Source organism: Exophiala aquamarina (genome assembly GCF_000709125.1).
Source record: "Exophiala aquamarina CBS 119918 chromosome Unknown aczIA-supercont1.1, whole genome shotgun sequence".
NCBI classification, from domain to species: Eukaryota; Fungi; Ascomycota; class Eurotiomycetes; order Chaetothyriales; family Herpotrichiellaceae; genus Exophiala; species Exophiala aquamarina.
The window spans coordinates 1,794,772-1,820,496 of NW_013550587.1; the positions used below are offsets into that span (position 1 = coordinate 1,794,772).

At 50.7% G+C, this 25,725-nt stretch overlaps 10 protein-coding genes across 10 annotated transcripts; 5 read left to right on the forward strand and 5 right to left on the reverse strand.

Annotated features, from left to right (window-relative positions):
* Positions 1-1,786: 1,786 nt before the first annotated feature.
* A1O9_00628 (uncharacterized protein) lies at positions 1,787-2,695 on the forward strand (the record flags this gene model as incomplete). The annotated part of the gene is made up of 1 exon (XM_013409791.1): positions 1,787-2,695. One exon carries the CDS (start codon positions 1,787-1,789, stop codon positions 2,693-2,695), a length of 909 nt encoding a protein of 302 aa, XP_013265245.1.
* Positions 2,696-2,982: 287 nt separating this feature from the next.
* On the reverse strand, positions 2,983-5,339 carry A1O9_00629 (uncharacterized protein; the record flags this gene model as incomplete). Its single annotated transcript, XM_013409792.1, has 2 exons — positions 2,983-5,110; positions 5,164-5,339. 2 exons carry the CDS (start codon positions 5,337-5,339, stop codon positions 2,983-2,985), a joined length of 2,304 nt encoding a protein of 767 aa, XP_013265246.1.
* Positions 5,340-7,028: 1,689 nt separating this feature from the next.
* On the forward strand, positions 7,029-7,548 carry A1O9_00630 (uncharacterized protein; the record flags this gene model as incomplete). Its single annotated transcript, XM_013409793.1, has 2 exons — positions 7,029-7,280; positions 7,327-7,548. The coding sequence occupies 2 exons, from the start codon at positions 7,029-7,031 to the stop codon at positions 7,546-7,548; spliced, it is 474 nt and encodes a 157-aa protein (XP_013265247.1).
* Positions 7,549-8,352: 804 nt separating this feature from the next.
* Positions 8,353-9,648, forward strand: A1O9_00631 (uncharacterized protein; the record flags this gene model as incomplete). The annotated part of the gene is made up of 1 exon (XM_013409794.1): positions 8,353-9,648. The coding sequence occupies one exon, from the start codon at positions 8,353-8,355 to the stop codon at positions 9,646-9,648; it is 1,296 nt and encodes a 431-aa protein (XP_013265248.1).
* A 202-nt stretch (positions 9,649-9,850) lies between these two features.
* On the reverse strand, positions 9,851-11,455 carry A1O9_00632 (uncharacterized protein; the record flags this gene model as incomplete). The annotated part of the gene is made up of 1 exon (XM_013409795.1): positions 9,851-11,455. The coding sequence occupies one exon, from the start codon at positions 11,453-11,455 to the stop codon at positions 9,851-9,853; it is 1,605 nt and encodes a 534-aa protein (XP_013265249.1).
* Positions 11,456-12,725: 1,270 nt separating this feature from the next.
* A1O9_00633 (uncharacterized protein) lies at positions 12,726-17,202 on the forward strand (the record flags this gene model as incomplete). The annotated part of the gene is made up of 2 exons (XM_013409796.1): positions 12,726-15,942; positions 16,061-17,202. 2 exons carry the CDS (start codon positions 12,726-12,728, stop codon positions 17,200-17,202), a joined length of 4,359 nt encoding a protein of 1,452 aa, XP_013265250.1.
* Positions 17,203-17,808: 606 nt separating this feature from the next.
* Positions 17,809-20,658, reverse strand: A1O9_00634 (uncharacterized protein; the record flags this gene model as incomplete). The annotated part of the gene is made up of 1 exon (XM_013409797.1): positions 17,809-20,658. One exon carries the CDS (start codon positions 20,656-20,658, stop codon positions 17,809-17,811), a length of 2,850 nt encoding a protein of 949 aa, XP_013265251.1.
* Positions 20,659-21,406: 748 nt separating this feature from the next.
* Positions 21,407-22,795, reverse strand: A1O9_00635 (uncharacterized protein; the record flags this gene model as incomplete). Its single annotated transcript, XM_013409798.1, has 2 exons — positions 21,407-22,528; positions 22,574-22,795. 2 exons carry the CDS (start codon positions 22,793-22,795, stop codon positions 21,407-21,409), a joined length of 1,344 nt encoding a protein of 447 aa, XP_013265252.1.
* Positions 22,796-23,429: 634 nt separating this feature from the next.
* On the reverse strand, positions 23,430-23,942 carry A1O9_00636 (uncharacterized protein; the record flags this gene model as incomplete). The annotated part of the gene is made up of 2 exons (XM_013409799.1): positions 23,430-23,633; positions 23,847-23,942. The coding sequence occupies 2 exons, from the start codon at positions 23,940-23,942 to the stop codon at positions 23,430-23,432; spliced, it is 300 nt and encodes a 99-aa protein (XP_013265253.1).
* A 656-nt stretch (positions 23,943-24,598) lies between these two features.
* A1O9_00637 (uncharacterized protein) lies at positions 24,599-25,623 on the forward strand (the record flags this gene model as incomplete). Its single annotated transcript, XM_013409800.1, has 2 exons — positions 24,599-24,833; positions 24,905-25,623. The coding sequence occupies 2 exons, from the start codon at positions 24,599-24,601 to the stop codon at positions 25,621-25,623; spliced, it is 954 nt and encodes a 317-aa protein (XP_013265254.1).
* Positions 25,624-25,725: the final 102 nt, after the last annotated feature.

Consider the following 25,725-nt stretch of genomic DNA (forward strand, 5'->3'; position numbering starts at 1 on the left):
TGATCATTATAGACTGGTCGATTGAGGGCCATGTAGCAGCGATAACCGGTACAAACGCACCTAGGGCCAGGGTAACAGGGTTCGACTGGAGGAATACAACACTGCACGTCAAAGGATCTGTAAGCTGCTATGGGTTCGAAACTCCATATGGCACACTGACAAGACCTGCAGATGTTCGAGAACCTGAGAGCCGAAGCTGCAGGTGGCCCCGCAAGAAGGGGCTTTTATATAGTTCGATGGACAATCCTTGTGCGGATCCTAGTTCATGAAATGGCCCACCTGTTCCTCAGTTTTCTCGCTGTGACGGTCGCTGGTGACTACCGAGAATCCACACCACCAATTGGGGAAATGACGCTGACAGGATCAATTTCTGGCCCATCGCATCCAGAGTCCGGTTGGTATCTAGAGTGGAGACTGTTTGGTGGGACTTACATTGGGCTCCCTGAAGGACGAACTCAAAAACACATAGAAGTCGTCCAGGTATGCGGGTTCAAGAGCAGTGATGCACCTACTAACAAGAGTCACAGCCCAGAATACCCGGTATAAGGTCGCGGCCGCAAAGTGGCACGCAAAGTGTTCTTTCGGTGCATCGACCAGCGAACCTGTTGGCGTTTTATAATGGTCGGAGATCACAAGCATGTAAGCCTGTTCCTGCGCGCAAATGACCATGAGATGGTGGACGCGGCCTATGGTGGAGTGCTGGATTAATAGTGACTTTGCGTTTAGTTTCCAACAGTGTTGTGAGGACATGGTGCGAAGCCTACGCTGTTGATGGAACTCCTCAGTCATACACCCGATTCCGGCAAGAGTTCCAAGCAACTTTCAACGCTGACTTTCCACTGCCGGATATAAACCAAAACACGATAACTCAGCCTGCACTCAACCGAGCGCCACCAGATATCATTAGCCAGATACAGCAGGGACTTCAAAATCCACAAAAGCGGATTAACACCGTTACCCCGGAAGTTCGCGAGGCACCAAACGGTACGTTCTCTCCAGCTCTGCCTGTTTGTTGGACTGATTGGCCCGCTGTAGTTGCTTAGGACATGTCTCAAGCAACAGTGACAGCTCCAAAGGCCAATGACTATCGCCTGATATATTGATCAGGCATTAGGCGCTCGTCCTACCTGTATTCACAAGTTCTCCGCTTTTGTCTTTTTATCTCTTATTATTTCGGATCTTTTGGGCGGAAGCTTATACCATTTCTTGAAACCAGTTGCCAGTGGACAGCAGTTAGTAGACGAGGTGCGAGACCGCATGGGTTATCCGCCGAGAATGGAGCCAGGAGGCCCGCGAGTATTATAGCAGGCCACGAAACGGTGGCACACGCATAGCCATCGAGTAGGCCTCATGTTCAAGATATTGTTTTGTTGCGCACACCACTTTTCAGCCTTTCATGAGCGCAGCTAGTCTATCGAGTGAGGATGGGAAGGAGGCCCAGGCAGAAGCGCCGTCGCTAGATATAAAAGGAGACAATATGCAGTAAAAAAATAAATATGAAGATGATCAGCGAAAGAAATATCCCCTACTTGGCCCACCAAATGAAGTCCTTTACGATCGACCTCGGGTCTAATTACAGTGAGAGCTCAGGGACCATCCACCGCACGGCTCGGAGAAACGTCAGTCCGGTCCATGTCACACGAGTAGACGTCTTCATCGTCAAGGACAGCCTCACGAAACAACGTCCAACAAACGTATCAAATTGGACCATCCAATCCCACAAAAGGCATGTATCACAATCCACCGCACCAGTAGTACCCACCTTCACTTCGACCATGTCGCAACGATGAATCCAACAAGCACCCCACTAGCGACGTCTAAGACCGAAGAGTCACCACGGCCTCACCGCCCGCGTGATGATGGCGATGTCGATGTCCTCCATCTCCTGACACTCCCCACCGAAATCCGCATAACGCTCTACCAGCATCTCTTCTCATGCCCACATCCAATTAAAATCGAATCCTCGCACGAAGAACACGCCTACGACTTTGACCAAAAAGAAACCACCGACACTACGACCAGAGTCATACCATGGACGCTCCGCCGACCCAACATACCAAGGGACGGCCTCTCCGCCCAATTCCTAGCTGTGTGTCAAACCGTCCGCGCGGAAGGCACGCCCTACCTGTACAGTACCAACACGTTCGACTGCTCATCGCGGTCCGCCTTGCCCGTGCTCCTCCAACACCTCTCCCCCAGCACATCCTCGCTCATCCAACACGTCATCCTCGACTGGGAACAGCTCCAGGATTTCGCCTGGTCGCTCGCGAAGCCCTCGCAGGTCGCCGCGACAGCGGGCCTGCAGGTTCTTGATCTCGCGACCTGGCGGACCCGCGTGCTGGGCGGCTCGAGCGTGCACTGGGGCAACGTCAAGGCATGGGAGCGCGAGCTGTGCCATGCCGCGCTGGATATCTGTGCGCGGCATCCCCTGCTGCATAGCGTCTTGCAGCGCCCGTTTCATCGCTCGAAACGAGCGGTCGATACTGCTGGAATCCCGAGGACGACTCACCGCGTTAAGTGGCGATTTGTTACCGAGGAAGCTAGCGTGGCAGGGGCTAGTTCTGGGAATTTTGAGTACGAGAGCGAGAGAGTGCTCAATTTGCAGCACGAATTGGCCCTGTTGGGCCCTGTCGCTACTACTGCTGAGCATACTGACAACATGCCTTCTGCCCAGGGCGTGCTCGATCCATTCTAAAGTCTACTACTGGGGTACATACCGGCGGATATGTTTAAAGTTTGAAAATAATGTCTATTGTGACCTAAACGTGGAACTTGAATCTGCATGATTAGACGAATCTTTTTTGTTAAAACGTGCTCTTCCCAGGAAAATAAACTATTTCTGAAGCCCTTTCAACTGGGCCAAAAACATTGACACGAGGCTCACGATTCAAATACTCTCGGGCACTCCTCCCTGCACATTCATAGTAGTACAAAGATCACAAGTATGCCTAAGCCATCGCAAGTTTCTCATAGTCGCAATCATCACCTGGATACCTCCACCGTTTGAGACTGGCTCATCGCTGCTGCTGCAATGGCCGGCGATTGTGATTTCGTTGGTCCTTGACCTTCCCCTGCCCCGACAAATTCACTCTTAGGCGGGTCTGCAATCCCGTCATATCGGCCAGTCACACTTCCAGCTATTTGTGCATAGCTAGGCGTCGGTGGAGTTCCTGGGTTTGGTCGCTGATAGGGGTATGGATTCTGTGTAAGACCCCTAGGAGTGTACATCACCATTGGCTTCTGTGGCGATCCAGACCGTGCTAGTGCCGTCATGGGACTATCCTGTGCGCGCTGCTGATATCCCGGCTGTGTCGGTCTCTGGCCAAGGCCTGGAGTCTGTGCTTGAACCTGACTGTTTGTATAATTGCCGAGACCGTTCTGCAATGAACGTTGATACTGCTGAATGGTCGCTCGAGTGCTGCTGTAAGGCGTGTTCTGGGGCTGATACGGCGTCTGGGAGTAAGGTGGCCGAGCTACCGTTGGTGTCTGATAATTTGGAGCAGTTCTCACACCATAAGGTGCAGTAGCAGGTACCGAGGAATTGAACGTTCTGGCTTGAACATTGAAGGCGGGAGTAGTGGTCTGAGGTTGTGTGTAACTGGGACGGACTTGAACTGTTCCTCCAGGTCGATTCGCCGCTGATGTGGCTGTTACGCTGGTTCGCTGTCCATTCGCTGCATACTCCTCAAGTTGTCCGGTTCCAGCATATTCGGGTGCTTTGGTTAGTAAGTTAGTGGAAATGTTCAATTTTTCAAGCTGACCGCCATTCAATTTTGCCACCGCGAAAGGGGGTAAGCCATCCACGAGAAGGCGAATTTGAGTCCGTAGCATTTCAAAGGTATCAAACTCTTGTCCTGACGGTTTGGGTGCGCGTCCTGGGGGATCAAGGCTCCGGTTTTCTTGATATGAGCTTAATGTTTGGATGAGATCAGAGACTTCCTGCAGAAGCTCATCGGTATCTTTGTTCTCTTCTGAGGGGCCGTCAGGAAATGCCTCATGTTCATCTGGCACCCAATTCTTAAGAATGTTGTCAAATTCTTCAAGCCCCTGTGTCGTATCATAGTCATCATCCAATTCTTGACCGTCAGTTGCAGTAAACAGTGCCGATATCTTTCGAGACCCCGACTTTCGCCACCAACGTTCGCTAATGTCCTCTGACGAAATAAGGGCTGCGGAATTGTCTGAGGTTGGAGCGAATGAAGAATAGACACTGCGGAATAGTGCGTCATCATCCGTGAGACCTGGCTGCAACAATTCGTTGGCAAGCAACCCTGAGTTGAAATCGTTGCCAGCAGATTGAGAACTTGTCTGAAAATTGTTCCCTCCGTATGATACCCAGGAGCCAGCGGGCAGTCTCGCATTCCTGTAGTCACCCTTGATGTTTAGAGAGCGGTCGAAAATGTCGGAGTGCGGAATGAATTTCAACTGGTTGGAGGTTGTAGAAGTTCGAGATGGTCGGGGTTCTTCTAATAGTCTCGCTCGAGCGGCGGTTGGTAGGCCAAAAACCTCACCAAAAGACCGAGGGCCCAGCTTCCGCGATTTTGTGCCTCCGTTTAAGGCAGCAAAGGCGGTTAATTCAAAGCCATTCGGTAGGGCAAGCCCGTCAATGTCACCCCCTGCACCCCCTTCATTCTCTCCTGTAGTCCGTCGCTCCTGCAACCCCGAGAACAAGTGTTGCATCTGCCCATTAGTTTGCGTTCGAAGGGATAGAACATGGCCCGTGCGTGCATTTGACTGAATGGGGTCGTTGACTTCTTCTACAGCGTTGCTCGGCGTATGGCCGTTAGGAAGTTTTGTAGGCTCTTTCAGGTAGCCGCCGACCAAGCTGACGAGATGGGTTAATTGCGCCTTGAGATCGACTTCGGAAGATGTTACGGTCGGAGTCTGTCCGTTCAGATTTGAATGAGAGAACCCATCAAGGAGGGCACTTCTGGCAGTATTGACATCCTCCATCAAGGATTCCAGCGAAGTGTAAGAATCTGTGAGGATGCGGTGCTCGATAGTGTCGTTTGTCTTGTCGACATCTGCAAGGCGTGCCTTTTTAGCACTGGGGCTCTCCGAGCTTGAAGAAGGTAGATGACACTTTAGAAGCGATGGGCGAGTGTCATGTCTAATCGAGTCAGTTAGTCAGTATGGGTATGGATAAGTGGAGTTTTGACTTACTTCCGGAATAAACATAGGACGTTCTGAAGAGTATGATGAAGCGAAGGGTCTTGTAATTTTTCGGCGGGAGTGGTTGGCTCGGGGGATAAGGTTCTTTTTCGCTTGCCTAAGTGGGAAGATGCAATTGCGATGGTGTCGCCATCGTGGTTTGAAGATATGCCATTGGTTTCGGCCATTCTGTTTCTTTACGCGCGTCGTTGTCGCTTTAAGGCGTCGTAGATGGATTATTGGGTGAATTGATGATATGAATCTTTCCCACTCAGCGATTGTCTGTTCCGGACCACTTGAGACGAGTCATATGCATTTGAAGAGGGAGCGACAGGTGGGCAGTGAGTAATGTGCGAAAAGCTAATCGTGGTTGGATCGGACTGGAGCGCGAACGCAGGGAGATCTGCGGAAGGGCAGGGAGTCTGGAAGGGTGGAGGTCCGAGGGCTTTGGGGATCCACGACCAGCGGAATCTTCGATGCAGTGGTTCAGCTTGTGGACAAATAATACCGAGCCCAATCAAGAAAGCGCTGGAAGGGATGAGGAAAGTACGCAAGGTACACGGACTTTTGTTCGCGTAGAGTAATGTTTGCAGAGTCAGAAGATCGGGAGAAGTTTGTCCTGGTCGCTGCAACCGCATACTAAGTTAGTAGTTGGCCATCTGAACAGGCTCGCTAGTTGGCTTGGCATTGCTTGTTATGCCACTAGGATGAATTGCTAGCTCACCCACTAGCAAAGCACTAGCAGTCTCGACTATTGTATTGCCTCAGTAAAACAGCTCTCATATCTCTTTGATCTCAAGCTGGGTACCCAAGATGCTGCATATAGTCACATGCCTACTTGGTGCCTAAGGTAGTGATCGAGGTACATAGGTAGGCTACATGGACACTCGCACACTTCAGCTGAAATCGCTTGATCTCTTATCATAGGGACATTCTTCATGATGTTAATATTTTGACGGGAGCCCAGCTCGGATCTATCCTAATCGCCAGGACACATCCGCTTTCTATATGTCGGAAGGAAGCAGCCGAAACGATTATTTCCCCTTCATGCATTAAAGATTGGCAACGCATCGCGAGGACAATGTCGCCACCTTCAACCCTCTTAGGAAGATGACATCCGTTTCCATCCGAACTAGACTTATTCCACTCCCAACACGTACTTTCCTCCTCTGGCAATCCTGGATCAATAACAAACACCACATGTCCGAAGACCCGCGAGTCTAAGTGCTTTATCAAGCATGTGAGCCGTCAGTTGTGAATGGTGTGCGAAAGCCAAAGAACCCTGGCGGATATCAGGAATCTGGGGCAGATATTGCCTATGTCCTTCAATCGAAGAATATAAATGTAGTGACACCTGTAAAGGAGCCACTTCCTACTCAGGACAATGGGTTTTGTTTTCCGGACACCGTGGCCGGCATATTATATGTAATTCAGCAACGTGCAAACACTCTGTGGGCGAATACAACATTGTTTGCTGATCATCCTTTGCAAACCTCGACTGCCCTGGATGAGTACACGGAATGTGTTAAAGTGGTTGGTCAACCTCCAAAGTTTGTGGAGCAATATGACGATGAGAACTATGTCAACGAGCTCCTCCGATCTAACGGCTCATTCACCATGCCTAAATGCTGGATCGCCCGCTCAGATCCGAATTCCGCTTTGGGTATATCGACACTCCCCTACCCAATTGTTGGCAAGCCTGTCCGCAGTCGCGGTAGTCATGGAGTGAAGCTGTGTAAGTGCGAGAGAGAACTGTCAGATCATCTATTTCTTCTCTTTAAGGAATCACCAATTGCCATCTTAGAAGAATACCTGTCTGGACAGGAAGCTACGGTGACTGTGATGCCCCCTCTGACGAGCATCCTAAGTATTGGGCAATGCCTATTGTTGTACGCTTCAACCATGAGGATAGAATAACGCCATATAATGGTGTTGTAGCAGTCACTGCCAATTCTCGACTACTTTCATCAGAGGAAATATCTAAAGAGCCCAACTATGCATGGATCAGTGAGCAGTGCGAAGGCATTGCTCGCCTTCTCCAAGTCACGGCACCAATCAGGGTTGATGTGAGACGCTTTAAGGATAGCAGTGGATCTCGATTTGCGGCATTCGACATCAATATGAAACCGGTAGGATTCTGACGAGGCTGTGTTGCCCTTCACTAATAAACCATAGAATATGACTGGTCCTGGTCGACCAGACCGTCAGAATCAGGCAAGCTTAACCGCAATGGCTGCGACAGGTCTCGGGTGGGACTATCCGATACTTCTGACGAAAATCCTGGACTCTGCGAAAACTTTGAAAGAACAACGCGATAAAAGAGTCGTAAGATGGACGAATCGCGCCTCCATCGTGTTCTGTTGGAACCAAGCACGGCACAAGGCTGAACAAGGCTGAATTCAGACCCTGGTTCCACCACAGCCAGTTCCCCTCACGACACTCCTCATGGTACGAAACTGACCAACTAGAGCACACCCTCATATCTCCGTATTTCCGATTTCCGAACGAGGTATTCATGGATGTCAATACCCCGGATATTCCCTTAGCTTTCCCGGAGTTGTGCATGCACTATAGGCCTTGAGGCCAATAGTGTCTCCAAGACGAAGAGCGGAGTGAAGAGCGGCGTTCAAGGTGGCTTCCATACTTAATCCTTTCCACCGCCGTTCAAGAGTGAAATGAAGGCCATACTAGAAGACATTTTCCACCTACTTCACCTGCCCTTGGGAAGACACTATCACAACACGAGTTGTATATTCCTTGATGGAATGGCTACAGCCATGGAGAGTCCAATACTTGCTCATTTCTGGGGTCGAAAATCCAATTTGAATATGATGTACTCATCATCGGTGCTGGAATGAGTGGGATGTTTTCTCTATACCGTATGCGAGAGTTAGGCCTACGGGTGAGGGTCCTCGAAGCTGGTAGCGGAGAAGGAGGTACATGGTTCTGGTTGGTCCATCTATTTCCTCCACGATTCACTGTCAAATACCATGGCTTCCTTTCCTGCGCAAGATGCTGATTTTGGAACTGCCTAGGAATCGGTATTCCGGAGCCAGATTTGACTCAGAGAGTTACTCGTACAACTTCTCAATCTCGCAGGAACTCCTGGATTAATGGAACTGGACTGAGCATTTTGCCCCTCAGACGGAGACACTAAAGTACCTCCAGTTCGTGTCTAACAAAGTCGACCTGAAGCGGGCCATGCATTTCAATACCACCGTGGTATCTGCGCACTATCAAGAACTCACCCGATCATGGCTTCTGACAGACGCCAATGGCTGCCAGTATTCCTGCAGATTCCTCATTACAAGCATGGGGCTTCTGAATCACCCCACACTGCCAAATATCCCTGGTATCAATTATTCCGAGGGCGTGGCAATGCACACTGCTCGATGGCCCGACAATGCCTCTTTAAATGGTAAACGGGTAGGGATCATCGGAACTGGTGCGACCGGAATCCAGACAATCCAAGAAATAGTCAAAGTTGTCGGCCACCTGACGGTCTTCCAACGAACAGCCAATTGGTCTGCTCCTTTACGAAATAGCAAAATTACACCAGAGGAGATGGAACAGATCCGAGGTCGATACCCAGAAATATTCCGGCTCTGCGATGAATCCTACGCCTGCTTCCTTCACGGCGCGGATAACCGTCAAACATTCGGCGTTCCCATCAGAGAAAGGGAAGCTTTCTGGGCAGAGCTTTATGCTAAGCCAGGCTTTGCAAAATGGCTGAGCAACTTTAGCGACATTAGTTATAACAGGGAAGCAAACGCGGCATACAGCGAGTTTATGGCGAACAAAATTCGCCAGCGCGTCCACGACCCTGCCATAGCGGAGAAGCTCATCCCGAAAAACCACGGATTCGGTACCAGGCGCGTACCGCTGGAAACATTCTACTTCGAAGCATTCAACAGACCCAGCGTCAAGCTCATGGACATCACTGAGGACCCGATCGAAAAGATCACTAGGAAGGGCGTAAAGACGCGAGACGAAGAAATCGAATTAGACGTGCTCATCTATGCGACATGGTTCGACGCAGTGACAGGTGCGTTCACGGCCGTAGACATCCAGAGGGTGAACGGCGAGAAGCTAAACAAGCACTGGATCGACGGGCCGAGGACCCGATACGGGCTCTTTGTACAAGGCTTTCCCAACATGATGATGGTGCTGGGCCCGCACCAGATGTTCGGCAACATTCCGCGCAGCATCGAGTACGCCGTCGACTGGATCACCGACTGTATCTGGTACTGCTGGGACAATAATATCAGGAGAATCGAGGCCACACATGAAGGTGTCACCGATTGGACGGACCACGGCTTCAAGTACTCTGAAGGGCTCTTGTCGAAGGTGGTCGACCCGTGGATGACCGGCGTCAATAAGAACGTCAAGCATAAGCAGACCAGGAGTATTGCCAGATATAGCGGCCCAGCGGCCGAGTTCAGGCGCATGAAGGGAAATGTCGCGGCGCGGAATTATCAGGATTTGAGGTTGAATTGATTGTATGTATAGGTAGGTAGTGCATATGCAGCGTAGCCGCGGATTTTTCTGATCTTGCGTAGCTGCTCGCCGCACGACCGAAGTTTTGTACCCTTTTCACCACGATATTTAAAGTGCGACACCAATATATGACCAAGCTTCCATCGAATGCCAGGCACAGCTCATGCTCTTCTCCAAGAATGCATGCTCCACTCATTCAAAATCACAATGCGTTGAACATCAGAACTCCAAGAATGAAAGCAGACAAGCTCGTAATGCTGCCCCAGCCAGTTCCACTCCCGAGTAATCGTGACGCTCCGTTTCCACTCCCACTGCTGTTTCCGCTCTGACCATCTCCCTGGTCGTCGATGCCGAATGGGAGGCCTTGGTATCCAAACGTCAGATTCTGGGGGATACTGGCGTTGTAACACTGGCCATTGATGATGTCCAACCCTGTCAGGTCATCGGGAACCTTGAAGAACATGTAGCTTTGCTGGTTGAGGTTCTTAAATCCTTCGGTGTTGTAAGGGAATTTATCGGTCGGGTCAGTGGAGGAAGTGTTACGCAGGAAAATGCATTGAACTTGTCCTGGGTACTCAGTGGCCATCTTCGGATAGTCCTTCATCACGTCGCTGTTGCTGGTGTCGGCCACTAGAATAAATTTGCGGTTGGGGAAGGTGAGGAAGATCTTGTCAAGAAGGAATTTGCGGATGGAAAGCGTCGCTGAGAGGTCGCTGAAGTTCAGCGGGCGGGTGTCAAAAGAACCCCCAGGATAGGTGTTGTAGATGAATTCCATATAGTTCCGAGTGATTTGTTCAGGAGTCGTTGTCAGGTAATGGAAATGCATATTTGGTAGGCTCACGGACCAGTTTCGGTAGATATCTGGCATGTTCATCCAAGGAGTGAATGGGCGCGCAAAAGAGTTCAAAAGACCTTCTTTCGGGTCATAGATTTTGGTAACACGGAGAATGTCATCGATGTCACTGATTATCGTGAAACCTTGATCCGAAACAAGATATGACGTCGCATTTCCTGTATCCGTCCCTTGGGCATATACATTTACCCGTTGAGGAGGAATTTCTCCGGTTCCAGCTTGAACAGCCAGGGTTGAATTATCGATAGGGACAAAGACGTCAAAGTCTCCCTGATCGGTAGTCGGGTCGGGGAGTGTGATCAGGTTTTCTCCTCCAGCAGGCGTTGTTCCACCACCACCACCACCACCACCACCAGGTTGCCCACTCGAGCCAGCCTGTGGTCCTGGGAGGATGTCCATCGTGATGTTAACATCACCCTGCTGAACAACATATATCTCCCGTGTCAGATTCCGCGCCTGTGCTTGCTGCGAAGGAGGCAAGTGGGCGACACTAGTATCGATGAGGAAGAAATTGGCAAGGTCATCCACGGTGTCTTGCGAGATATTGGGTTGTTTGAAGACATTGCCGTGGATGCGGAGGCTCCAGCCACTTTCGGTCCAGTTGCCGTAGCCCGGGATGTTCAGCACCTGTGTTGGGACAGCAGCCATATCATTGCTACCGACGCCAGCAGAACTGAGGACCTGGCTACCTGTTGGTAGATCCACCTCGTTGGGTAGAATACCCTCTGTCACGTACGACGGAATGGCTGAACCCAGCTCGCTGAAGACTCCACTCACATACGAGTCAAGCCTAGATGTAAGATCGCTAATGACCCCTCGCCTGGCATGGGCATATATTGCTAGAGTTGCTGTTGGGGCAGGTGTGATCAGGGCCATCTCCTCAGGCGAGACATGTGTTGGTGCTGCTTGGACCCGAAGGAGGAGTAGAGAAGTCAAGAGGAGCTGGAGCGCCATGGTGTTTGGCTCGGGCGGTCTAGAGAGAGATCCTAGTGTTGAGGGCGTTCTTTTCAAGTACAGATATAGCAACAGATGAGGAGGCTCCGTCCAACCACACCCCAGGGCGATATTATAAGCAACATGGACATGGAGGAGTGGGAGTAGAGTGGGAAGCAAAGCTTAAATCTGTGCAGGAAAAGGTGTGAGAGTAACGGCAAAGGCCAACAGAAATCAAGGCATGATGAAGGTTACTTTAGCCTCCTTAGTTGGCACCAGGTGGCTGCGTCAAACTGCTTTGGTAAACGGAAACGTAGGCGCCCGATCGATCAAGGTACACAACTTCGATTGCAGATCGAACCAGGCACAAAGTAGGTCATCCACGGTCACTGGTTGACAATGACATGATAACCCATGACGTCAATGCAAGCCAGGCTAAAAGGCTTAATCACCTTAAGGCCGGCTTGGCAAACCGACCCTAGATCTTCCTTTGGGAGGTACGAGGTATATACGACTCCGAGTATCTAGGATCGAAAACAACACGAGCGCGTCAGCACTCTCCAAGTACATACCGAGCATGCGGTGCTATTACCTAATTGACATAAAACCGAGGGTTTTGAACTTGATACATATATAATGATCTACACGGGATAACTTGTCTCTCCTCCCAGCACATTTCACCAGCTCTCAGACCATGGGCCACGGGAACGGCGGACAGGCCCCGCCTTCACGGAACGATGTTCCCTAAGCCATTCCCATGCCATGCATGATGGACGGTCTTCGACAGGGTTGCTCGTACTACTCAGTATTCTCCATTTGACTGGCAACGGTGGCTAACCAGACCAGTCCACCTAATTCAGGTCCTGCGTCAATGGGGCACAAGTGTGTCTACCTGCAAAACTAGGGTGGGTGTTGGTTCATGAGAGAGGCTTTCCAAGGGCCACATCTACTTCCCTGTTTAGTGCATGGAAATCTCTCTTTCCCAAAGGCGAGACATGAGAAGCAATTCAAGCCCATTCCATTCTATGTCACCCCTAGCTCGAGCGTTACAGGTATGCTGAGGCATAATGTCTGTGCATCGTGGTCGAGACGGTAGAGTCCCTTTGGAATGCTGCATTCTGATCCTTCTGTTGTCACCTCGCGCTGTTATCGCGCCTCAAAAGCTAAAGCTGCTCCTCAATCCTGCTTCCTCTTCCATGCCGAGCAGTCACTCGTTTGTTGGGGTTCTGCAGTCCTCCATCTTTGTTGTCTCGTTATTAAATCTTGTTTTATTGGCAAAAGAGCGGCCACCATGTGGCCGTTGTCGTCATTCATTTTATCCTATCTGGCTCTGGGGTTTGCGGCCGTCCACGCTCAGTCAGCTCTTTCAACGGTCACGTATGGGCCTAGCGGTCCTTGTCCAGGGCCGCAAACCACCGAGGTTGTTGTTGTACAGCCAGCCTATTACAGTTCTTTTTTCCAGTCAGCCTCGCAAATCATCAATGTCTTTGGTAATGGCGCAACGATCAACATTCAGAATGCCCCGACGACGTATATTACAAATACATATATCACGACCACAATAGTCACGACCGTCACGAACACAATATATCCTGTGGGAAGCAGCACCACAGCGGTCGCGACATCAAACACGGCACCATCAATGAGCACATCCGATTCAGCCTCTAGCAGTGAGAGCTTGCCAATAACGAGTGACCCGTTCACTACAACGAGTGGTCCGGTCACTACAACGAGTGATATCATATCCATACCGACCTCGAGCATGACAACTTCATTTGGACCTCCTCCGACAATTTTCTCGCCCATTCCACCCCCTGCTGCTACGCCCACACCGCCAGTCACCTTGGTATATGTCACTGTTGACTCACAAGGCAACACGATCACCGTGACCACAGAGCAACCGAATTTCACAATTGGGGAAGGACTGGAGAGCGGTACTCAAACTAGTATACCTTCTACTTCCCCAGTCTTGATCGCAATGGCAATCCCACAAGCAGCAAGGGTGAAGAGACAGGATCCCACGCCTAGTGATACCCTCGACGGTCCTCGACCGAATGGATTTGGAACTGAGACCGGCGGGTCAGGAAACAACTGTGGCTACGCAGCGAGATACTATCTTAGTGATGGCAAGCTTATGCGCGGCAACGATACTGTCGGCCGAAATCAAACCGACTACGCAGCCATGCTTGGTGCAGTCCCTTGGCCCAACGAGATTCAAACAAGGATTTTCTTCGTCGATGGCATCTTGAAGTGGGAGTCTCCGGATCGAGGCGGCGGTGAATTTTACCAATGCGATGGTGGCCCCTTGTACATCGGGTTCCCCTACCCTCCGACTCCGAGTTGCTATAGTATCATCCTTGGAGGCATAGCAGCTGCAAGCTGTCCGGTCGACTTCACTGATGATATAGAAGATCTGCCTCAGCCCGATCCTACGTCAACCTCTACCACTGTTTCTCCAACATCTACTCTGGACCCTACACAGCAACAAACATTTAGTCCGACCACAACAGACTCATCCTCTGCCAGTACAATGACGGATGACCCGGTGCCTCCAGCGTCAACCACTCCGCCAGCGACTGTTACCCCAGCAGCATCGACAACCCCTCCTGTTCCTCCGTCAATGTCAACTACATCTCCTATCATTCCTCCGTCGGCAACGACTTCTCCCGTCGTTCCCCCATCACCACCAACGTCTCCTGCTACATCACAGGTGTCCAACACAGCATCAATTCCAGGGACGCCATCTTCGACAGGGACCCCAGCCTCAACCACTTCACCAGTTCAACCTCCCGCGACCACTACAAGTCCAGTTGGGCCGCCAGTGTCTCCTACAACATCTCCCGTCATCCCTCCCGTGACAACCACCGATCCGACTGGACCTCCCATATCCCCTACAACTCCCCCAGTATCTCCTACAACGTCTCCTGCCAACCCTCCTGTGACGGCAACGAGCCCTGTCCAACCGCCCGCAACAACAAGCCCGGTGGTGCCTCCAGTAACGACCACAAGTCCAGCTACACCCCTAGTAACAACGACAAGCGCAGTATCACCTCCAGTAACAATAGCTACATCTCCTGCTGTTCCTCCGGTGACCACAACCACACCAGTCGCACCCCCAGTGTCAACGACGACAACCTCCCCTGTTGCTCCTCCGGTTTCAACGACGACCTCACCTGCGGCTCCTACAACATCGACTACCTCACCGGCTGCCCCTGGGACCACGACAGGCATTTCTACTGATAGCCCCACAGCAACCTCATTTAGTTCAAGCTCACCAGTAACACCTGCTACGACGGCGATCACAAATCCAACAACTCAGCCAACATCTCCTGCAATCACGAGTGAATTAAGCACTACTTCCGTAGTGGTTCCAGCCACCACTAATCCAGGTACAGTGACATCCTCTCTTAGTTCGTTGAGTTCATCCCCGACTCCAAGTACCACGCCCCCTGTTATCAGCAGCACGAGTGCAGGTAGTGTCCCAGGGACAACTACAATCTCGCCTTCTGCGCCAACTGCGAGTACTACAACTCCTTCTCCGGGAACAACAACGACAGCTGGAGATCCCCAAACCACTTCTCTTTCGGCGGGCCCTCCACCAACGACGACAACGAGCAATGCACCGCAAACCTCAACGGGTTCGATAAGCCTATTTCCGTCCACTGCATCACTGCCTACCTCAAGCACTGGACTAGTGACAAGCACAACTTCGACAAGTCCAAATGGAGGTACGTCAACTTCATCTAATGCCTTCTCAAGTTCAAGTCTTTCTACTTCAACGACAACTATTGGTGGGTTTGCATCCACAAGCTTGTCGACTTCGATGTCGTCAATCGCGGGCACAACAAGCCCGACCGGATTCACAACTTCCACAAATACACCTGGGGGCTCTTCCTCGACGAGTACATCGATTTCTACAAGCTCTCCTAGTCCCAGCGCAACCATTTCAGCGGGAGTCACGACAACAGCAACGATAAGTCATATCTTGTCATCATCATCTTCTATCGGTCCAGACGGGTCAGCGACAACGACATCTATTGTAGGCACAACATCCATCACATCAACAACTCAGAGCTTGTCCACTTCTATTGGCACTTCGGTAGCAGCAACTACGAGTTCCTCTGTCAGCGCAGCTTCTACGTCTTCTCCAGGTACGTCGACAGCCACTACATCCACAAGCCTATCGAATCCATCCTCTGCCTCGTCGTCAACTTCAAGTGGAATGTCAAATGGCAGTGCTGCGAGTACCTCCTCGACTAGTATCACGAGCTCAGCGCATGTCTCCCCAAGTTCATCATCAGCGTCAACCACTAGCATTACGGGTCTAAGCAGTTCTACAAGCACGGCCTCAGCCTCGTCTACGTCCTCAGATAGTGCTACCCAGACCACGATCTCTACGACATCCAGCTTTGAAAGCTCGTCGACTACCTCATTTTTGACCACTCCCTCGTCGAGTTCTACAAGCATAACTACAGTCGCTTCAACAGATACCTCGACGACCAGCTCGGGTACGTCGTCGGGGGCCTTCTCAGACGCGAACTTGATTTTCAAACGTCTTCTTGATTTGACTTCTGCACTCGAGTCCCTTTTGTTATTGTTCGGTGCTAACTCATTGGTGTTCCTTAGTTTCCGCAACCACTTTGTCTACTTCGACGGTATCACCAACAGTGACCGCGTCCCAACCCGACTACGTGCGACTGGCTTCCACGCAATATGTCCCGAATCCATCAGTTACAAATGCCGGTACAGGAACCCTCTGTGCCGGATGGAACGTTGCGCAAACCCAAGTTTCCTTCCCGATATACGGCGGCGATTACAATTTGGCAAAGGTTGCACTGGCCAACAACCCCACTTCGGTGTACGAAATCGAATGCTACCAGGATCCGAAAAACGGCGGAGGCTCACTGCAAACAAGCATTCCCAGTGTACCCTCTCTGGACCATTGCCTGGACCACTGTAACACAGCTGGATCCGTTACATGTCAAGCGGTAATCTATAGAAAGGATACCAGCGCCTGTGAGATATACAATGCACAGCGGACTCTGACTCCGAACCCGATGGTTTATAACGGCCAAGGCGCGAGATTAATCACTTCTGTCAACCCACAAGTCATCAGTGGATCATACCTGCTCGTTGCTAACCCGTCATTTAATCTCGGTCTATGCGAAGGTCCGACGGCCAGAAATTACGATAAGTCCATGATTACGGTCTATAACCAAACAAACACACTCCGCAACGCACCTGGTAATCGCCAAGATACTTTCCGAGTGGACTGCAACGGTAACACATTCTTCTCGTCAATCAGTACACCCCAGACAAGACAAGATCATGTCGCCATTGCCGCTCGCTTCGGATTGACGCCATCAAACGCTGATGATTGTGCCCGACTCTGCCTCTGGCATAACGTTTGGAGTGGCGACGGCAATCCCACCTCGACTATCAATTGCCGAATCTGGCACTGGACCACAGGCCACGCTTGTGAGATGTACTCCGATCGGCCTGGATTGACGCAGACGCCACTCAGCAACGCCTCGGTGTTGGTTGCGGGCTATTCACGCTCCAGTACGGGCAGCGAATACTTGGCCAGCAGTGTCAATGCGTACAAGCGCTCTCTCGAACCCTACCAAGGTGAAGACCGGCGTTCCTCCAAGAGAGGCACGAGAAGCAAGAGGGGCAAGAAGTCCAGAAATCTCCAGCCCGTCCCCATCGTCGACCCAAATCCGACAGCCATGGAGCCACATGTCATCATCCCCTTCACCAGGCGCTGAGTACATGGCGACCTGTCCCCGATCCTGCTTGTGCTAGAAGGAAACACGGTGTCACCTGATTCACAGCCGCGACAACAATGGAACAGCCAACGGCTAATGCGACATGGTGAAAGCTCAGAAATGATGCAATTCGTACGATCAGGGTCTCTGTCTGGTCGACTGTTTGCTTGGTGCTCCAATTCGTTCCTGAAGTGCTGCCTCTCTAGCTTGTGGCTCGGTTGGTTCGGACATTAATCCTTTCTTGGGATGTTTTTCATGCCATGGACGAGACTCGTAGTCGGCAATCATTTTTGATTTCGAGGTTGTTGGTTTTGAGGGTTGTTCTTCATTTTCTTTTGGACGGATCTTTTTCAAGTTCTTAACTAGGCAAAGGGAGGAGAAAGGGGCGTGTTTTTGGTTCTTCAGCTTCTATAATCCATTGGGTCGAGGATTGGAAGGAGGGGGAAGGAGAAATGATACAAGTGAAGACCTTCTTACTCGATCTTTTCGTCTCATTTCAATTAATACATTCTTTTATCTGACTGCAGAAATGTTATAGCTTGGCATCATCATGTCCATCCGTGCTCGTGCTCGTAACTGAATCCACCTTGAGGCGAGATTCGGATTTTACATCGTCCAGGGCTCTTCACTCTCAATATGCAATTGCTGCTTGGAGTCAGCAGTGTGGTGATTATTGGTCCTCCTCCGCAAAACCTCTTCTTTACTGCTTGTAAAATCCGCCGCCTGTGCTGCTTTGTAGACCCACCCCTTGTTCTGCTCTAGGAAAGTTTGGATCTCCTGCTCGGTCGGCCATCTCAAAAGTTTGCAGGAGGTCCTTGCATGCTCTACATCAGACTCGTAGGCCTCAAGGGGACTCTCGAACCACAGCTCTTCATCGGTGCTGCTGGAGGCTTCGCTGTCCAGTCCCTTGCTACCCTCGAGGAACAAGCGGATCGCGCACAACGTGCCGCGGAAATGTGAGATTTCAACCTCGGTTGGATGTTCTTGCTCGTCGGCTAATTCAACTGAAGAATCTGTGATCGACCGTTGGAAAGTCTTGGCGTAGTGATTCAGCCATTTGGTCATCTCTAGAAGGCCCTTGATATCGTGGGCGGCGATCATGAGGCGTACCATCATCCGGATATCATGTGATTGGGGTACAGACAGGGGAGGCATGGTGTTGGTAAACTCGAACCAGGTAGCGCTATTCTTCCCGTAGGCGGCATTCACGAATATCAATTTCGTGATTTCCACGAGACGAGTACTGGAAATGTATAAATGAGCATCGCCAACGAGATTCTGGACCAACCAGGCCATGTGGCGGAAAGTGTAGAGATCTGGATTAAGCCCCAACGACCGCAAACTCGAAATGGTGAATATTTCTTCCACGTTTCGCCAGACTTCCATCTTGATATCACGGGATGTACTCGCGGTCGAGGAACCAGCCATAACGAGCGTGTGCACATGAGCCACACACAAGGCCGAGCCTTTGAGAAACCCGTTCCAAGTAGTGATATCCTTCAGGTCCGAAATCTCAAGCAATCGGCGGGCATACGTCACAGGCCGAACCCCAGGTCTGTTGTACTCTGGCGTGTATTTCCCCGCTTCGCCATGGTGAGAGCCAGGCGCATGGAGCTGTGGGTGCGACTCAAACCCGTACCTACATAGCAAGCGGTAGAAAGCAGCAAGGAAATCCGGTCGTAATAGTCTCAGCTTCTGCTTCAAGATATTATGAGGATAATTCTCAGCATGAAGTATCACATCCCGAAGAACCACATTCATCTTGCTTTCGACAACATATCGAAATCCAGCTTCGAGATTCGTGGCGGAATCTAGCAGTTCACATAGAAGTGAGCCTGCAGGCTTGAAGCCATCATTAAGCATTAGCAAGTAAAAGTCGCTCGATGTTGGGACCTGTGTTTCGACATAGACTCTTTGGTTGGGGTTGATGGGATCTGGAAAGGTTTCCTTGAGATCACCGGGGAGATATGTCAATCCTAGAACAGATTGAGGTTCCACGGTTTTGGCCATCAGTTTTTCAAGCATTGCATAATACGGCATGTACTGCCGCTGAGCTAGTGGTGTTGACGTCGTATAAGCACTAAAGGCAGCCCAAGCTTCAAGCTTGGATCGCGTGGAGCGTATACGCGCTGTCCAGATCTCGGAGCTCACGGTGTCTTCTGTCTTCAACACCTCGCGCCCTGGGAATATATTGTTCCATGCGCGCCGTAGAATGGACCTTGTTTGAATGGTGGGGCTTTTATCAGTATCCCATCCAGACAAAACAGACGCAGCCTTCTCCCAGGGCCCATGTGCATAGCCTGCCTCTGTCATACGTCGCAAAAGCCTCATGGCACGACTTTCCTTGCCGGGGTACTCGAGGTCTTCTTCGATGCCCAGCTTATCTTGTCGCCATGGTGGCCAAGACGAGGATTTTGCTTCTGCCCATGACCGCTCTTCACCAGTCTTCTTATGAGCAAGCTGGACTTTGATGAGTGCGCGAAACCCTTCGCGAGAGACGGGAAGTTGTGGCTGAAACCCAACCATTAAGCAAACAAGCGCTAATTGTGCATTTTGCTGATCGAGAGTCCATTTGAAGGGTTCTCTTGGTCGGGGCAGCGAGATCAAGCTGAGGAGGCGATTATAGACGTGTGCCAGCCTGTCTAGCTCAAGAGAGTCGCGCGCCTGCCCAGGAACAGTGTAAATATCGGAGAACAGATGGCGTATAACCAGAGCAATTTCGTGAAGGAGGCTTGGATCACTCTGCCTGGCATGGCGCAAAAGTCGAACAACGAGACAAATCCTGGTGGCCCAATGAGACCAGTGCAGATATGACTTTTGCTCATTGCAATCGTGCAACTCACGCAACAGGGTCTCAACAAGGCGCCTAAGAGCGAATTGACCAATGGAAGGGGACCTCAGGAGCTGTAGGACTATGAACTTTGGAACCTTTCGAGGCGGATCATAACTGCAAAACTCGTTCATCAAGATAATGTATCTAGATATAGCGAGATCAACTGCAGGAGCGGTGAAGATCCAAGCCCAGCAAGTTACATCCGAGGCGTCAAATCCTGCTTTTTCAAGTATGCTGAGTGTGGAGGAAGGAAAGACATTGCGTATTGCTTCCTCGAGCAACGTGTCACGGTTCTCCAGCCTCGTGGTGTATGACGAAGCACCAAGGATTGGCTCGATTTCATGAAGGTAGGCAAGCATAATGCGTCGTACGTCCGAGTTAGAGCTGAAAGTCAAACTCGCATCTTTTCTCCGCAACCTTGTTTCTGAACTCTCTCTCTCCCAAGCAAGGACATCCGTGTACGACAAGTCCGGTTTGTTGTTGAACAACTTTCCGGGGAGGAAACGTTTTAGGCCGTCTTGGTAGTCCTGCTTCAGGATATTGCGCAGAGCCTCAAGGCTCGGAGGTTCTTGATCGTCATAGTTTAACAGGTGAGCCTCGTCTACCTCCGCTCTATCACTCATAACCTCGCCCCATTCTGGGATTTTTTCCGCAACAGCAATCCTCGCTAACGGGGGCACCGAATCAAGGGATTGCAAGGCCGTAGCATCATTTTTGAATTTCGTTTCACTCTCCGGGACAGGAGTTGCATCATTCGAAAGGTTGAGATGCGGAGAGCTCGGAAAGTGGGTGCTTGACGAGCGTCCGTGGGTCAGTTGTGAAGCAATGACAGCGGGTCGAAATATCCGACGTGGAAAATGAGTATGGTTATCTGTAGGACTGGTCCTGTGCCTCAGAAGTGGAGGATGTCGACGACCATGCCTAAGGCACCAGGAGCAGAATTGATGCACTCTGACCATCCATTGATGCTCGCGAGTTTGATCGAGGGAGCCTTATATGACTTCGCCGGAGGGATAGCTGCGACACTGTCTAGGTTACACAAAGAGAGTGGAAAATGTGTCGGTCGCAGTTTCGCAGATGGTTTCACGCTCGCCCGAACATACTTTCTCATGTCGCGACTCGTGGATGGAGCAAAATGATTCGGCTGAACATCGGTCATTTGACGTCGCACGTGACTCGAATCAACGCTGCTTTAAATCTTGCTGTGAATCCTACTGACCCCATCGCTAGGGTCCGTCTCCCAAACTCCTGCTTGAAGCTTCCTTACACTATTTGCATCCACACACAAATAGGTACCATGCCAGCCAAAAATTCAAACTTTCACTTTCGACGATCAAGCGAACCGAAGGCAATCCCGCAAATACGCTCCAGTCAGTCCCGACTTGCGAATTGCTGGTCCCTGGCCATCATGGTCAAGGGTGAAGCATGGGTCGAGATATTCTCAAACTGACTACACGTTCCTAACATGACACCTTTGCGCTGCCAAGTGTTGGCATATTGCAACACATTCTCCTCATATTGACCCCATGTTATCTCCCCAGCGAAGGCTCTCTCCAACATCAGGGCATCGAATGCTGCTTGGCTGGTACTCGCTGCTGTATGTGGACAAAATCCTGCTAGAGCATCACCTAGCAGGGCAGCTTTTCCTCCCAACAGTCTCCCCACTGGAGCTCCCTGTGCTGGTGCTGTTACGTCAGTGATAGCCTGCACAAAGGGCTTCTGTGTCTTTTGCACAAGCTGGGCAAACTGGGGTGGCAAGACTTCCTTTGCTCTTCCTTTTTGCCGATTCCATACCTCTTCCCCTATGTGCCCGCCGGTGGGAAGGGTATATCGATGTCTGTTGCCATTTGAATCGGTCAAGACCTCTTTATACTCTTCGGAATCTTCTGGGAAATTCCAGTACCAAACCCAATTCACTAATCTTTTCCCAAGCTCCAGGTCCCCGTTGGCTCCCGGAATTGTGTATCCCAGAATCTGGATTCCCTGTGTGTGGAAGAAGGTGAATTTCTCAACAAAGGCGTCTCTGGCAGGATCATCAAGCTCAGTCTCTGGAACCGTTCCCCGAAAGGCAACATAACCAGCATATATTCTCTGTGAAGCCTTGTCATTGAGCAACATCTTCCGCATTCCGCTAGAAGGTCCGTCGGCACAAACCACAAAATCCACGACAAGAGTGCCCGGTTCGCCTTTTTGTGGCGACCCCTCTCTAGTGTCTCTCCAACTTATTTGTACCTTGTCGCCAGCGAGCTCGAGGCCTTCGACCGCTCTCCCGTATTCATATTTTGCTCGTCCCCAGGCCTCCTTTACGCGTTCTCCGTCAGGTCCATCACTTACTTGATCCCACTGGTTAGCCACGTGCCCCGATTGTTGTCCATCGAAGTTTGCTCGACCCAGCTGGTATAGCAAGTCCCAGCTAGTCATCCATTGGGTCAGATCTTCTCTGTCGACAATCTGACCTTCACGATTGAGATATGTCCTCGTCTTTGATGTGACCTATTCATTATGGCGTTTAAACTCAGCCATGGCGTAAGTACTCACTCTTGCCTCTTTCCCGAACACGTCAAACTTCTCGACCCACTTCTGAACACTGCCGCCAGCTACAACGCCAGCTCCCTGGTCATGCAATAATGGAGTACCACTGCGCTCCAAAATGGTGACCCTGTGCTTCTGTGGCATTCTCAGCAATGGCGTTGCGGCGAATAAGCCGCCGAGGGAGCCACCGACGATGGCAATGTCAAGAGTTTTTCCTGTGGAAGCCATCGCGGACAGGTGTTTTGGGGTCGGGTCTGAAGATTTATTGTCGCGTCGGCGCTGTTAGTAGTCGTCGTCAATTCATGCGGCAGCTGTTGACATTAATATTCTCGTGAACAGGATAGCATGTCGTTGCATCTAACTTGCAATCAAGTCATTGAAAACGTCGGCATCCTTCGTCCTAAACGGAGTGCAGGTGCTGTTTCGGTCCGAATAGACATCTCATCATTATATTTCATGCCAGGAGGTCGAACTCGGCATCTACATGCCAATCGGAAAACTCCCTCCAGAGATGTAGTTAGAAGCTTCGGGGACAACTCAGAATCTAGGGTGCAGGCTATAGCGCCGACAGTGACAGTCATGGCTGACCTAACACAGAGCACTTCTTCTGCAGGCACCAATGAGAATCACGATTGCATTTCCTTGTTCCAACTCTTCCCATCTTATATTTTTGGCTCGCCACGTGTATTGCATTCCTCGAAACAAATGTATATCGTATGTGACGATACTCGGTGTTGTCTACGACAAGTGCATAATCCACTGGAAGGGTCGGGCTGTAAGTGATGGTAATCCTGAGCCGCGTACATTGGTCCAAATTCAGAGTAAATTTATTCAAATACCAAATGACAATTCAATTCATCATCTACCTAATAAATTGGTTTGCAAAACCGGCACTGAGCCCCACACTCTCATAATGCTTCTTCGCAGCATCGATCTTGCTGAAAACGTCCTCCACTCCGATCGGGTTCCCATCCGGATCGACATAGATGTACGCCCCTGTGACGTGGAACATTGTGATCATCTCCGCCACCCCTTCTGGGACTTCAAGCGTATGAATGTTGAAAATCTAAAGGGTTTGTGATAATTTAGATTCCACCGGAAGACCAATTTTGGATGTTCGCATTTGCCCCTGACATTCGGGGCTTAGCGAACACCACGTCGTGGAAACCGAAGTTTTGAAGGGTCAGGTTCTCCGAGAACTTGATCGAGCGGCGATTCAACGCCTTGAAATGTTCTGCCGCTGCCTGCTGGTACGAAAAATTGAAATTTAAACCCTTACGAGACCGGTTTGACTGAGAGGTAGTCGTTGCTCCTTGACCGCGCAAGCGTTGTACGGCTCTCTTGCCACTGTCCGAAAGGCGAAAAAAGCTGCCATCGTAAGAATCACTCTCACCTTGGCCAACATTAGAGACATCATATTACGCTAAATCTCCATCCTCGACCAAGCACTGTAACTTCAAGTGGGCCATGCTTCCAATCTGGAGTGCAAGGTTCTTGCCGTCCTTGGCTGGGCATTTCTAAGCATCTTGTTCTCCAGGGGAGGGGCATGGATGGCTTTTCAAGAGAGAGCGCGGAGAGCTCTGATCGTGATCCATCGTACAGATACCAGATGTAACTCATCGAGAGGGACGGGAAGGGCCTCTTTTACGGCTTCTACCAGGACCCTGGAACCATAGCAGCGCATGATAAATGGAGACGGATCTGGATTTCTAGAGTCCGAGCAATGTTGTAGATAGAAGAGAAGTATCACGGCAAGTATTCCATATCATCATCTTTGAATGAGAACAAAGTCTCGATGGAGGTGTTTTGAGAAAGTGAGCGACTAATGAAGAGAGGAAAGGTGTCCGCGCGAACGTAGGGCAGCATGACTTTTGTCCCGAACAGGTGGGCTACAATTGCTTGGCAGATTGATGGTCGATCTGCGCATTTGCGACGTATCAACTCTGAGTTCAAGATCGCCAGCAAAACCAATAAATTAGTCCAACCTCGTTTATTCCCGTTCTAGTCCCTTGAATCCTTCTTCGCTAGCAGATGTCTACAACCTCGCCGAAGAGAAAAACCCCGTACCACCATCATCATGTCCTGACACACAGGCCTCCACCTGTCCCAACCAGGGAACCTGCATTACTCAACCATGAGCTGGTCGACAAGTTGCTGATCGACAGCATAAAGGCAATATGCGAAGAGGTGGCAGTGCAAGAGAAGATAGAATTCCCTGTGATTGAGTCAGTGGCTCTAGAGTCACTTGCGGCTGCCGTAGATGAATGTAATTACACCACTGAGCTACTCCTCTCGACTTTCTTCTGCCCCGACCACCGATACTGACCAAGGTCCCAGTCATTCTCAAATTCCTTTCCAAAGTCCGTCGATCTATGCTCGCAGGTCGGCGGACCGCACCTATACCAACCGACTTTGAGACCGCCATCCAAGTCCTTGACATTCCGAGGCCAGACGACCAGTTGAGATCCTATGTGACACAACCTCCCATTAATCAACCGCTTTTACCTACTCCACCTCCCGAAGACACTTTCCACAACGTAGTGAAACTCCCATCCGACTTCCTAGGCCCTGAGCTTGACGGTCACGGACAGCTGCAGAGATTCGGTTTCAATACCTCCAGTCTACCTCCTCTACCCTCTGCGCACACATTCCGAGACACGGCCCTCTTTCCCACGCTGGAAAAGGATACGCGGAAGATTCGTGAACTGGCAACGCAAGAAGGCAAGCTGGGCGAACAAGCATTGCGCAAGTTGGCAGGAGCTGTCAAACTGGATGCGGCCCATCCGCTAGAGTTCGAGGCCTTGAAAAAGAAGACGGCACCCGCGCCTAGGAAGCGTTGGAAGAATGGCGTCAGTCTCTCCGAAGAAGCTATATTTGAAGAAACTTTGAGAGACCTGCTCGCCAAAGAGCCTGGAGGATTCGAGTTGGGTCCCATAGTCACATGCGAAAAGGCGTACCGGATGCCAGACGATGCGCAAGTGAAAAGAAGGGCACCGGTCGGGGCTGCACGTAGACCAGGATCCGCAGCTGCCGAAGCCGATGTGATGGAGCTTTGATTCCTACTTTTTCATGATTGCTTTACCGAGCGAAGGCGTTGGCGGAGTGTGAAATTGCCAGGATAGCATTTACAAATGATACCCCCAATGGGAATGGCTCAT